Here is a 13,301-nt window from a genome sequence, read left to right as displayed (position 1 = left end):
CTTCATTTCCTTCCATAAATGTTGATGATGACATGGATTTTTAAACCACAGGGTAATTACAGAATCTTTTTCAAAACATGAATAGAAAGAACATGTTTCTTCATGAAAGGCAGCGGCGACAACAAATTGCACACAATTTTGTGGCACGTTCAATCAATTTTTTTTTAACTCAAAAACAAAAAATATTAATTGGTTCAACGGCTGATTCCTTTCATCGTGTTTTCAATAATATATTACCCTCGGAAACTGAATAATTATTGGTGTTGGAAAGAAATATATCTTTCATCAACAATATTGAAAGCAATTTCACGAGAATCTGTTATTGATCATCATTTTGCTATAAACATCATCCGAAAAAGATAACTACTGATCAAGTTTTATTATTACCACTATCATCATGCCAAGACAATACGTCAGAGGAGGTCCTTGGAAAAACAGCGAGGATGAAATCCTAAAAGCCGCCGTAATGAAATACGGCAAAAACCAATGGGCTCGTGTTGCTTCATTGCTGAACAGAAAATCTCCAAAGCAATGTAAGGCCCGTTGGTTTGAATGGCTGGATCCGAGTATTAAAAAGACAGAATGGACACGAGAGGAAGAAGAGAAATTACTTCATCTTGCTAAAATTATGCCAAGTCAATGGCGATCTATTGCTCCGATTGTTGGACGAACAGCAAGTCAATGCTTGGAGCATTACGAACGAATGTTGGATGAAGAACAACGAAAACAAGAAGGTGCAACAGAATCTTCGGCAGCATCATCATCATCTACGGACGATCCAAGAAAATTAAGAGTGGGCGAAATTGATCCAAATCCAGAGACAAAACCAGCTCGTCCCGATGCCATCGATATGGACGAAGATGAGTTGGAAATGTTGAATGAAGCTCGTGCTCGTTTGGCCAATACTCGAGGTAAAAAAGCAAAGAGAAAATTGAGAGAACAAAAATTGGAAGAAGCCCGTCGAGTGACAGCTACTCAAAAGAAGAGGGAATTGAAAGCTGCAGGTTTATTGACAAATACTGCTGCTAAATTGAAGAAGAGAAAACTCAAACACCCTGGTTCAGACGTAAATTATAATAGAGAAATTCCATTTTACAAGAAACCAGCACCAGGATTCTATGACACAGCAGAGGAAGATAAAAAAACTGTATTGCTTGCTTTTGAAGGAAATTCCATGCAAGCTCTAGAGCAAGTACAAAACGAACAAACCACAGAGAAGGAAAAGAAAAAGGATAAGGTCCAAGTCTTGCTGGACAAAAACTTGCCACAAATTATTAAGAAGATTGATGACATGTCAAATGCCAAGATTAATTACAAAAAGATCAAATTGGCGTTACCACCTCCACAAATTACTGATGCTGAATTGGATCAAATTGTCAAAATGGGCAAAAAGTTGAACACTCTGCCGGCAACATCGTTATCGTCAAATCAAGCAACAAAACAATTGATGGGGGACTACAAACCAAACGCCACTCCTCTCATTCAGGCAACTAGGACACCAATGCGAGGTGACGTTATTGGAGAACGCATTCGAGAAATTCAACAAATACAGAGCACACCAACTCCGATTCAACTTTCAAGAGAACGAGAATCTGCTCAGTTGACCATACCTCAAACCTTATCTGTTGCCTCAACCCCTTCGCAAGTCAAAGCAACTCCTATCATTCATCAAACACCCTTCAGAGATCAACTTCATATCAACACACCAGGATATGGTGCTGAGTCGCTTTCTGAAGATTTACAATTCCACAAACAACAATTGAAAGAAGGCTTCGCAAATTTACCTACTCCGACTGGTGGTGATTTTGTCGTCTTCAAGAATGCAAAGGAGACTGAAGAGGCAATTCCAAAAGATTTTACAAAGAAATCCATCGCCACAGATGATGCTGGAGTGAAGGAAAAAGATCAACGAAAGCAAAAGCTAGCATCAAAACAACAGGAAATGTATCTCAAAACCTCAGTTGTAAAGAGACATTTACCAAAACCTTCGACGCCAAGTATGGATCTTTCAATATTTTCACACTCGAAAGAAATCAAACAAGATACTGCTGGTGCTGATGTAAATACTCGCGTTCTTGCCAGTGAGCTCATTGCTACTGAGATGCGTGCGCTTGTGAATAGCGACATTTCGGGAGAACGTGCTCACAATCTAGGACTTCCAGAACATTTGTTGTTACGAGCACGTATTGAGTTAGCTATGGAAAACTTCGCACAGCCTCAGCCAAGTTTTGAAGAATTTAACAAAGTTTACCATGCATGTACAATACCAATTTCTGAAGAGCAAGCCATTGAATTATTAAGGCAACCCTGGGAACAGTTAAAGCAAGAAATTTCACAATTTACCTCCGAGCACTTGAAAACGAATCTCTCCAAGCATGAAATGGTAAAAGAATATGTCAAAAAGACAAGCATTGAAATTGCCAAAGCATCTCGTGAATTGGACAATTACAAACAAATCCAAGAGCAAGAGAGAAGAGCAATTCCATCTCGTTTGTCAGAGCTGCAAGAAGAGGGGTCGTGGCTATCAAGTAGAGAAAAGGAGTTGCAAGAACGGTATAAGGCTCTCTTAGATGAAAAGGAACAGCTTAAAATAATTCATCTTGACGATATCATGATGACAGCGAATGATGAAGAATAAATTACAAGTGTCAATTCTACACTTCCATTAATCAACGTTTGAACAATTATCATCCATTTAAATTTCGAGTGTGTCCACACTGATCGATTCCCAACCTCAACAGGCTTAATACTGATAACTACATGCTGCACGAATAAACTACGAATGCGCTATTTTAGAAATAACATTCATTTGTTGTTTTAAATAACAATAATTTGTAGGGAATAGTATTATACATCCTTCATGGTAACGTCATTTTCTTCTTCCAAAATATGTTGTGTATTATCATTCATGATTTCTTCTTGGCTTAATTCCATATGACGACCCGATCCATCATCATAAAAATCGGAAAGGAATGAGCTCACCGTTAAACATTTTTCTATTGACGAAAGTAAATGACCTAGTTTTTTGTAGTGCCTGTTGGGTTGAGTGAGTAACTCACACAAACGTTGTAGAGTGAACGGAGGATTACTATTTTCAAAAATCAGATGAAAATCATGGATTATTCGCATTAGTTTTGTCGGATTAAATGTAATTCACGAGTTGATGTTCAAGAATAAGCGCACAATCAACAGAGGTGATCAAAATGTTGGAATTATTAACGTAATATTTGAACAGATGACATAATCAAGTTTTGATGATTGTTGAGCACGAGAGGAACGTGCGTAAATATTCCGGAATTGTCATAAAATAGACGATGTAAAGCGGAGGAAATTAAATATCATTGTTTGTTGATCAGTTTCACACAATTTCACGTTCAAGACTTACCTAGCAAATTTAACAAAATGATGATCAATCGACTGCATTAATGGTTCAAATCCGTCTTGATTATTTCCGAATGATTTTCGTACTTCATGAATTTTGTATGACATGAAAAGATATAATTGATTCCAATCATAACACTTGTGCATGTCCAAATTTGAAGCAATACTGTGCAGTATGGAATCTAAGACTTCCATATTGTACTGAACATTGGTATGATCGATATTATTATTCGTATTACTATTGGTGTTGGTTGATGATGATTCATCAGATCCCTCCGTGGTTGATGAGCCTTGTTGTTGTTGTTGTTGCTGTAAGGATGATACGACATTCGGTAAGACCTTCTCCGAAGCAGAAGAAGCAAACAAGGAGAGATGATGAAGTTGTTCATCGCTCATTTTTTTTCTTGTTGAAAAATTTCAAAGCATTACAACTTCTCTCGGATGAAGGAATTCTATTGACGTGCTCGTTGATGGTGACCTTCTGTTCGTAGTTTGTCAGTATTAAGCCTGTTGAGGTTGGGAATCGATCAGTGTGGACACATTCGAAATTTAAATGGATGATAATTGTTCAAACGTTGATTAATGGAAGTGTAGAATTGACACTTGTAATTTATCATTCGCTGTCATTTATTGTAATTTATAATATACATAAGGTCATCTTAATGTTCTTTTGGTTCGGAGTGAGAGACTATTCAAAACAAGAATAAAAGCAATAATTTCTCAGAATTCCAGCCAAAAGGTAAGGCAACTCCCCCGGCATAGCACAAATGACGACCTGACGGCCCGTCAGAGCCGTTCTCTGCCATCCCGTACACCCAGAGTGGCCGCTCGGAATGTAGGGACGGGAGGGACAACGAGAAACTGGCCGGTCTCTCAACTCGACCCTGGAGACGCCAGGGAATGACTTGCGGGTCTGAGGGAGTCTTCCGTTACCTCACAGAACGGATGGAGAAAGCGGAGGTTTGTGGAATGGTTTGGGTAGTGTGACTTCAAATTGTGGTTTGGATGAATTTTTAATTTTTTTAATTCTCCTTCATCTCAATTGATATTGGGATCTTGTTGAGGTTTTTTTTTTCGTCTCTTCATAATGAATTACAGTCCTTTCTCAAAGTTGATATAATGTCTGTAGGAACGATTTGAAAGTCTTGTAGTAATAGCTAATGGTAGCGACAACGGCAAAAACATTACAACAGTTGTAACAAGGTAACAATTTCTTCCACGCACTAATTAGGAAGGTGATCAATTGTTTCTGTAACCATTCCTTGTATACACCTATCAACACAAGTTGGTTGACTAGGTTATCACGATATCGAAAAAAAAATGAAATCCCTCCTCGCTCTCACACTCTTGTGTTTGTTCGGTGTGACTGTTGCACTCCTTTCTTTCACACAAGCACACGAGTTCGATCATTTTTCACAATTCACAGTTCACTCGGATTGGCCCAATCGTAGAAAACAAGAACAAGATGAACGCATTCGTCGTGATTATGAAAATGCTGAGAAGCATAAACGTCATTGGCTCATGAAGCCGCCACATGTCATTCCAAGATTTTCCTCTTCTCAAACAAGACCTGGAAAGGTTGGATGGCCAAATCGTAGAAAGGAAGAACAAGACGAACGCATTCGTCGTGATTATGAAAATGCTGAGAAACATAAACGTCATTGGCTCATGTTGCAACGACTTTTACCAACTTTCCCAAATTCGAGACCTGGAATGGTAGGATGGCCCAATCGAAGAAAACAAGAACAAGACGAACGTATTCGTCGTGATTATGAAAATGAAGCAAGACATAAACGTCACTGGCTCATGATGCAAACAGGTGCTTCTCGAGACAAGAAGAACAATCAAAGACAAAACAGAGATCTTGTTGGATGGCCTAATCGTAGAAAGGAAGAACAAGACGAACGTATTCGTAGAGATTATGAAAATGAAGCAAGACATAAACGTCATTGGCTCATGATGCAAACAAGATCCCAACAACAACAACGAAGAAACTCCTCTTGTTCCAATAAGAACAAGAGAAGACATTTATCATTGGTTGGATGGCCTAATCGAAGAAAGGAACAACAAGAAGAACGAATTCGAAAGGATTATGAAAAGAAACATAAACAACACTGGATGATGAAAAAGGATGTTGAGAATCTCGAGAGGGAGGAAGATATCAAGTTGGATGAAATGGTTCATTCTGTCTTGAATGAAGTGTTGTTGAGTAATAATATTCGAGATGAGGATGAATATTAGAGAGAATAATGAATAATTGTTTGAGTTTTAAACACATGAATAAAGAGTTTCAATGATGTGATTGTTTTCTCAAATAATTCCCAATAATTGTTATTTTATCATTTAATAATTATTCATATATTTGACAATACCATAATATTATGATTACAAAAGTTCAATGATTGGTCCTTGTTTCTGATTGGTTACTTTTGATTGGTTGTTATGTTACAACGGTTTAGAAACATATAAAAAGTGTTTTTTCTGGCATCTAAACAAATTTTTAATTAAAAAAAAAAATCTCGAAATGACCTCTCTCACCAAGTTATCTTCGGACATGGCTTCCCTGATCAACCATGAGACCATTCGTTCCCTTTTGTTACTAGATCCATCCACATGTGATCACAACACACTCCAACAACATTTCAACTCTCTAGTTATCTCTCAACAAGACAATTCTCAAAGCTCCTGCATAACAGTTGTGGTAGGGCCTGTTTTTCTGGGGCATACATTAGGACGATTTCAACCAAATATCAAGCTCAGGGGTAAAGCACTTCCTTCCACGTTCCAGCTCCATTATTTATATTTCACTCATGAACAAGTCGTGAATGACTTTGAATTTGGTACCTATAAAATCAGAAAGGACTTGTCATCCTCCGATGATGATAGTCAAACCTTTACAAGACACACCAAAGGACATGACTATCCTTCTAAAATGAATTCTTCTCATAGAACCATGATCATTGTTTTGGAGATGGGGAATGAATTGGGGATTGTGAACAAGCTCTTTCATTACGACTCCAAAGTGACCAAAGTAAAGGCAAAACAATCCAACACGAAGAAGAGAAAGATGCAAGATAGAGATGTATCCAAAGAGAAGTGTGATGACAATGATGAAGATCATGATGTTGTTGTTGATACCGATGTCCAAGAAGATGTTTCTAGCAAGAAGGTTAAAGCTGAACATTCATCCGAGTTGATGCATTTACAAAACAGTGAGCCGACACCAACTTTTTGTGAAGATGATTTTTCATTTCTTGACAGTTTGGAATCCATTTCTGCGAGTGAACAGAGTTTTCATGAGGATCAAGATCAACAAAATGCTGAAGTGGATCGGGATGTAGTTGTTGAGAATGATGAACCTAATGCTGATCTTGATTGTGGTTCAGTTGTTGAAACAAGTACTAACATGAATGACGAGTTTGATGACTGGTTATTTGCAGAGTTCGCATGATCTATCGTGTGAAATGTAAATAATAATAAACAAATATCTTTGATTATCGCAACATGTTTTCCTCTCCCAAAAGACATACTGTTTGTACAGGCGAGTAGTAATATCGACTACCTTTTGGTTTGGCCGTTTTCAGCTTCTCCTTAATCTTCTTTGAGATGAGAGTTTTCACATCCTCATCATTCAACAAGTCCAAATGTACAGCATCTTTTGCGTCCAAATTTTGTTTCAATGCTTCTAACACAATTTCCTTATCCTTACGAAATTCGAAGGGAGCACTTTTCAAAGCAAGACCATGAGCTTTTACAGCTTTCAAAACAAATTCACGTGTGTGTTGAAGTCGATAAGAGGCGTTCGATAGAGCAAATTCATTCTTTTCAACAAGCTCATTCATCAATTCATCGTCATCCGAAAGATGCAACATTGAATAAGACAAGGCTTGTGGATTTTGCTTGACAGCAGCTGTCACAATTTCCAAATCTTTTCCAAATTCCACTTGCACATATTGTAATGCGGTACCTTCATTTTTGACTGCTTCAAGTACGAGTTCTCGGTCCTTAAGCAGCAATGGATTATTCAAGTATGCTATTTCCATACCGTTTTGTTTCAATACACGTAAGATCACTTCTCTATCGTTCATGAAAGGATACAGAATGTTATCCAAGCCGTGATCAAGCGCCAATGTGACAATTTCTAGGTCTTTCTGGAATTTAAAATCTGCATATTTGAGGGCGTTTCCATTCTTCGTCACAGCATATAAAACCATCTCCCGATCAGTCTTTATGGAATCAGGTGCAAAGACAAGAGCTGATTCCGATTTTTCAAAAATTTCTTTCATAAATTCTCGATCCTCACCGAAATTGAAATGGCGATCATATTCAAGAATGGATGGAGAATTTTTGATTGCTTCCATCACAATCTCCTTGTCCTCCCAAAAGATGTCATGCATGTAAGGCAATACATATCCATTCTTTTTCACAATCGATAAAATGATCTCTCTATCGTTAAGGTGCCAACATTGTTGAAAGTGAGGATACTCACTGTTCTCAATGGCAGTTAAAATTAATTCCTTATCATATTTCAATTCAGGGCTCGAGACAAAGTGCAGAGCATCACCATTGTTTTCAATGGCATGGATGACGATTTCACGATCATTTCGAAGTCTATAGCTTGCACTCATGATTGCGGTACCATCGTTCTTAACAGCTTCCAATACCATTTCTCGATCATCTCTAAAGGATTCATCTGCATAACTTAGAGCCCTTCCAAAGTGTTGTATCACATTCTTGATAAATTCTCTGTCACATCTCAGCTCATCAGGAGCGAAACGTAATACATCAGGACGCGATAAAATGAGCGCTTTTAGGAGATCTCTGTCTTGGAATATATTAATTCCAGCAATGTAAATACATTTGGGATCACTGTTAACTGCATGAAGAAGAATTTCCTTGTCTTTCTGTAATTCTTGACAAGCCTCCACTAACACATAGCAACAGCCATTCTTGACACTAGTCAACACAACTTCTCGATCGCTAAACATGATGGGATCAGCATATAGCACGGAATGAGCATTCTGTTTCACTGCGGCTAGCACAATTTCTCGGTCTTTCTTGAAAGAGGCATCAAGATATTGCAAGGTTTTACCGTTTAGCTTGACCACGTCTAAAACAAACGCTCTATCCTTCTTATGTTCCTCGCAGCAGTATAAGAAAGTCTGTTCGTCCCGTGAAACAGCACATAAAATCATTTCGTTGTCGTTCATCAATTCATTAGATGTGTAATAAATGGAATACCACTGCTTCTTTACAGCAGCGAGTGCAATAGCTCTGTTGTAGCGTATTTGTTGATCCATATTTCTAAATTCATAGGGATTGCAATGAACAACTTCCAAGGCAATGTCTTGGTCATGTAGCATGTCATGGTCGATAGCTTCTGAAAGCTGATAATATGTTTTAGCTGCAAGAAGTATCAAGGATTTGTCAATTGTTCCACACACATAATCCAGAGCTCTTCCATTTTGACGTACTGCTTCTCTGATAATTTCAGGGTCTTTTCGTAAATCTTCAGAAGCAAATTCTAAAGATTCCCCATTCTGTTTGACAGCTGCCAACACAATCCCTCTTTCACATTGTAATGATGAGTGTGCGTATTGGAGTGATGCTCCTTGTTTTTTCACAGCATACAGCACAATTTCCTTATCTTTTTTCAAGCTATCGCTAACGTAACTTAATGCTTCAGCTTTTGATTCATAGCCGTATTTGAATGCCTTCAAAACAAGATCACGATTGTTTAAAACTCTCTCGCTTGCATGCTTCAACATTGTTGCACTTCGTTTGATTGCCATCTCCACTAACTCATCATCATCTTTGAGGTCACACAAAGCATATTCCAACGCGATTGAGTCATTTATAACAGCAGCCATAACAACCTCTCGATCTCGCCTCAAAGTTGGATCGGCATATCGAAGCAACGATCCAGTTTGATTTACAGCAAGCAAGGTAAGCTCCTTATCCTTTCGTAAGGAGTAATGAGCATATTGATACTCGTATGAGACCGCTTCAATTGCCATCTTGACGATTTCTCTATCTTTCTTAATGCAAAACGCCATATTGTAGAGGCTAATGTCATTATGATGCTTGTTTTCGAACAACTTCTTAACAAGATTGCGATCCATTCTAAACTTGTCATGAACATATTCAATGCATGACGGAGAAATTCTAAGGGCTCTCATCACAAATTCTTCATCTTGTTTCAATCGAATACTGGCATATTTCATGCCCTCACTGCTGTCAATAATACCTCTCTCAATAACTTGCGGATCATCTTTGAATTCGCTAGCTACAAAAGGCAATACGGAAGAGCCACCACATGCTACTGCAAGGAGTGTAAGCTCCCTGTCTCGCTTCAACTCGCTACTTGCACATCGAAACATATTCGGAGAATGTACAATAACTTTTCTAAGGACGTCTTTGTCTTTTCTCAAGTCCTCATCAATATATTCATATACGGATGAACAACCTTGTTGTACTAGCTGCAGAATAAACTCTTTATCTTTTCTCAAAGATGAATCTGCATAGGTGATACAAAGGGGATTGTTCAATGTCGCTATTGTCACCAATTGTTTGTCTTTCTTGAGAGTATCGTCCACCGTTTGCAAAACAGAGGGATCTCTCCTCAAAGCTTCCATTACAACCTCACGATCTTGTTTAAGGGCATCAGATACGTAGTTCAGAGCATAGCCATCTCTTTTCACACATTCCATCACAATTTCCTTATCGTTGTTCCATTCTTTTGCATACTGAATTAATGGAGAGTACGCGGTAGCTGCTGCGTTTAGTATAAATTCTCGATCTGAAGCATACTTTGGAGGTAAATAATAGTAACTAGATGGCTGACATTGTAATGCTTGGAGGCAAATGTTCTTATCATTTCTAAATTTTAGAGGAATGGACAATAGAGACACGCCAAATTTGATTGCTCCTTTGATCACTTCAGGGTCGCTCTTCAACTCCTCATTCAACGATTGATAAAAACTCAAGCGGCCCATCTTGGCATACAATAACACAATTTCTCTATCTTGTTTAAATTCATATGGAAGATATGAATGATAGAGGCCACTTCGTACTGCTTGTTGGACAAGTGTTCGATCCTTCTTAAATACCGTTGGTATGTGGCGTAATGTATTTCCGTCATGTTTGATGGCATGAGTAATAAATTCAATATCATTTTTAAAAGGTTGAGCCCTTAAAAAATACCGCAAGATGATCAATAGAAAAGACTCTGACATGCTCCACAGCTTGGAAAAACGGTTAGCAAAGATTGAACAACAAACGCATTACATTATCTTTACCCTCCAACAATTAAATAACATACTCGATGAATACATACAAAACCACGAGGAAAGTACACAGCACCCTCATCACATTACTTTAAACACACACCATCCACCAATTGAAACCGTCAATAATTCAAATGTTGAAAAACCAGAGAAAAAGCCACCAGAAATTAATACCGAACGACCAACGCCACTAACACCTGAGAAAACAAGCATGAGAATACAACCCAAGAAACCACGTACAACCGTCAAAGCCAAGCCAAGAAGAAAAACTAACCAAAAGATGAACAAAGTTCACCACCACGTTGTTCATGACGACGATGAAATTGGACAAGCACTTACGATCCACTTGACCAAACATCAACTCGACAAGAAACATGTAGTGGTTAGAGGATTAAGAAAAAAACATCTCACCCTTTATTGGATCCAGGATTGCTCTCCACCCTGCTGTACCACGACTATTATGACATGAATCCTATGAAGAACAAACTGGTAATCTTATATATTTGTTTATTGACTAATCAGCACTATTTACTAATTCGTGACCTATTAATATGATTATTGATAACCCAATATTACTAACCATTGATATTTCAAAAAACATTAATAGAACAATCCTTGCATTATTTTCGCCATCTGTTCATCGATGGACTTAACCCGCTCCATTTATAGCAGTTGCTCAAAACAAGCAAGAAACCTGTTAATATTTGAAATATCCTTACAAAAACATTTGACATTCTGAAGTTGTATCCTTACTAAACGAACGTCTAATGTAACGTACTGAGGCACCGAAGGGCCAATAAATAATATTTAAATTTTTAAAAGGTTGCCATAAATGCTCGAATTGATAAGAATTCTTCTTAATCAATTCCAACATCATTCTCCTATCGTGCTGGAATTTCTCATCAAAATCTGAAATGTTCAGGCCATAACTATTTTCAGACATCACTGCTCTCCATGCTAGCTCTTCATCTTGTTTTAAACTATCATCAATATATGAGTAATTACACCCAAACTCATCGATGGCTTGGATTGCCAAATCTCTATTTTTCTTCATCATAGGCCCAAAGTACCGGTAATTGTCTGATAAGGAAACTGCTTGGCATAGTTCCCAATTATCTCTCAAATCAGGGCTAGCAAATTCAAGTGATGCTCCTTGTTTAATGGCCTCCATGACAATGTCAAAGTCGTTTTTCATTTCAGTTGTAGCATATTGTAAGCAGTTGCCGTTGATTCTAACAGCCTCCATCATTACGTCTCTGTCTGCTTTAAGCTCAGGACTTGCATACGTGAGGGCGTTTGGATGTGATCCATTTAACGCGATAAAGAGTAATTCCTTATCTGCTTTCAACTCGTCAGAAAGCTCGTAAAATAAATATCCATGAGTTTGTAATATTTCACAAACAAGTTCCTTGTTGGATTTGAATTGGTCACCAACATATCTCAAAGCAGAAGGTTGGCTTCGTATGGCTGCCAGTACACACTCATTATCATTTTTAAGCTCATCAGATGCATATTGAATACTCTCTCCTCCAGAAGTGTTGATTGCTAACAAGACAATTTCCTTATCGCTTGTAAATTGATTCATGGTCGAAAGTGAACAGCCATGTCTTATAGCTTCCATCACAAACTCACGATCGTTTTTCAATTCGTCTCCAATGTGGTTAAATGCCCAGTGATTATATTTTAGACATAGGGAAGCAATTTCTCTGTCATTCGCAAATTGTGAAGGGATGTTACTGATATCTGTTCCCAATTTCACAGCTTTAAGCACCATATCTCTGTCATACCTGATGTCATCTCCTGCATCAGCAATACTAGCATTAGTTCAACCAACCATCAAAATCCAAACCATGTGAAATTTCATCGAAAATAATGAGTACGTGAACAAATACTCCAAACATGAACACATACCAATTGGGTGCAGTTCGTAGAGCCTTCATAAACATCTCCTTGTCATTTCTAATATCATTAGAGAACACTCTAAATGCTTGACCATTCGTCGTAATAGCAGCAAGAGCTACTTCCCTATCATCAAGCAAATCATCACCTAGATAATGATAGGCAGGTATGGAACAATTTTGGAAAATGTTCAACATGAACTCCTTGTCATTTCTCAAGCTGTAATCGGCATAACCCATCGCGCTTTCTCCACCGGAGCAACAAGCCAAATAGACTAATTCACGATCCTTGGCAAGGTCAGTATGCTCGACCAAAGACAAATATTGTCCATCCATTTGGACTGCCATCCGTATGATTTCTCGATCCGATAATATATTTTGAGAACAAAACTTGATACAGTCTATATTCGCTCCGAGTGCTTGAATAACCACTTCCAGATCGCTTCTTAAATCCTCTTGAGCCTGTTCAAAGAGCTGTAAAACTCCTTCACCGTCTTGTTCTTTGAATTTTGAAAGAATTTCATACTTGCGCTCGTAATAATCCACAATGGATCGGGATTTTGTTTGCATGGTACCTCGAAGATATCCGTACAGTGTATTGGATATCAAACTATTTTCTGTGAGGATGATGATGGTTGGATGCCAAGAACAGCAGCTGCTTTGGCTGTTCGTATGGAAAGCTGGCTCTGCGTGAGTGTCATGTTCTTGACTTGCCATCCAAAGATTACAATTTTTT

The 13,301-nt window shown here is 38.1% G+C and overlaps 5 protein-coding genes across 5 annotated transcripts; 3 read left to right on the top strand and 2 right to left on the bottom strand.

Moving 5' to 3' along the window:
• Positions 1 to 397: 397 nt before the first annotated feature.
• On the top strand, positions 398 to 2,638 carry C9374_010782 (uncharacterized protein; the record flags this gene model as incomplete). The annotated part of the gene is made up of 1 exon (XM_044686364.1): positions 398 to 2,638. One exon carries the CDS (start codon positions 398 to 400, stop codon positions 2,636 to 2,638), a length of 2,241 nt encoding a protein of 746 aa, XP_044543672.1.
• Positions 2,639 to 2,847: 209 nt separating this feature from the next.
• C9374_010781 (uncharacterized protein) lies at positions 2,848 to 3,777 on the bottom strand (the record flags this gene model as incomplete). Its single annotated transcript, XM_044686363.1, has 2 exons — positions 2,848 to 3,088; positions 3,386 to 3,777. 2 exons carry the CDS (start codon positions 3,775 to 3,777, stop codon positions 2,848 to 2,850), a joined length of 633 nt encoding a protein of 210 aa, XP_044543671.1.
• A 924-nt stretch (positions 3,778 to 4,701) lies between these two features.
• C9374_010780 (uncharacterized protein) lies at positions 4,702 to 5,622 on the top strand (the record flags this gene model as incomplete). Its single annotated transcript, XM_044686362.1, has 1 exon — positions 4,702 to 5,622. One exon carries the CDS (start codon positions 4,702 to 4,704, stop codon positions 5,620 to 5,622), a length of 921 nt encoding a protein of 306 aa, XP_044543670.1.
• A 283-nt stretch (positions 5,623 to 5,905) lies between these two features.
• On the top strand, positions 5,906 to 6,832 carry C9374_010779 (uncharacterized protein; the record flags this gene model as incomplete). Its single annotated transcript, XM_044686360.1, has 1 exon — positions 5,906 to 6,832. The coding sequence occupies one exon, from the start codon at positions 5,906 to 5,908 to the stop codon at positions 6,830 to 6,832; it is 927 nt and encodes a 308-aa protein (XP_044543669.1).
• Positions 6,833 to 6,875: 43 nt separating this feature from the next.
• On the bottom strand, positions 6,876 to 13,282 carry C9374_010778 (uncharacterized protein; the record flags this gene model as incomplete). The annotated part of the gene is made up of 3 exons (XM_044686359.1): positions 6,876 to 10,481; positions 11,446 to 12,481; positions 12,579 to 13,282. The coding sequence occupies 3 exons, from the start codon at positions 13,280 to 13,282 to the stop codon at positions 6,876 to 6,878; spliced, it is 5,346 nt and encodes a 1,781-aa protein (XP_044543668.1).
• Between the last annotated feature and the right edge of the window lie 19 nt (positions 13,283 to 13,301).

This window comes from Naegleria lovaniensis, assembly GCF_003324165.1.
Source record: "Naegleria lovaniensis strain ATCC 30569 chromosome Unknown tig045, whole genome shotgun sequence".
Classification (NCBI taxonomy): Eukaryota; Heterolobosea; class Eutetramitea; order Acrasida; family Naegleriidae; genus Naegleria; species Naegleria lovaniensis.
Note: the sequence above shows the minus strand (reverse complement) of the source record. Positions and strands in the feature narration are given on the sequence as shown.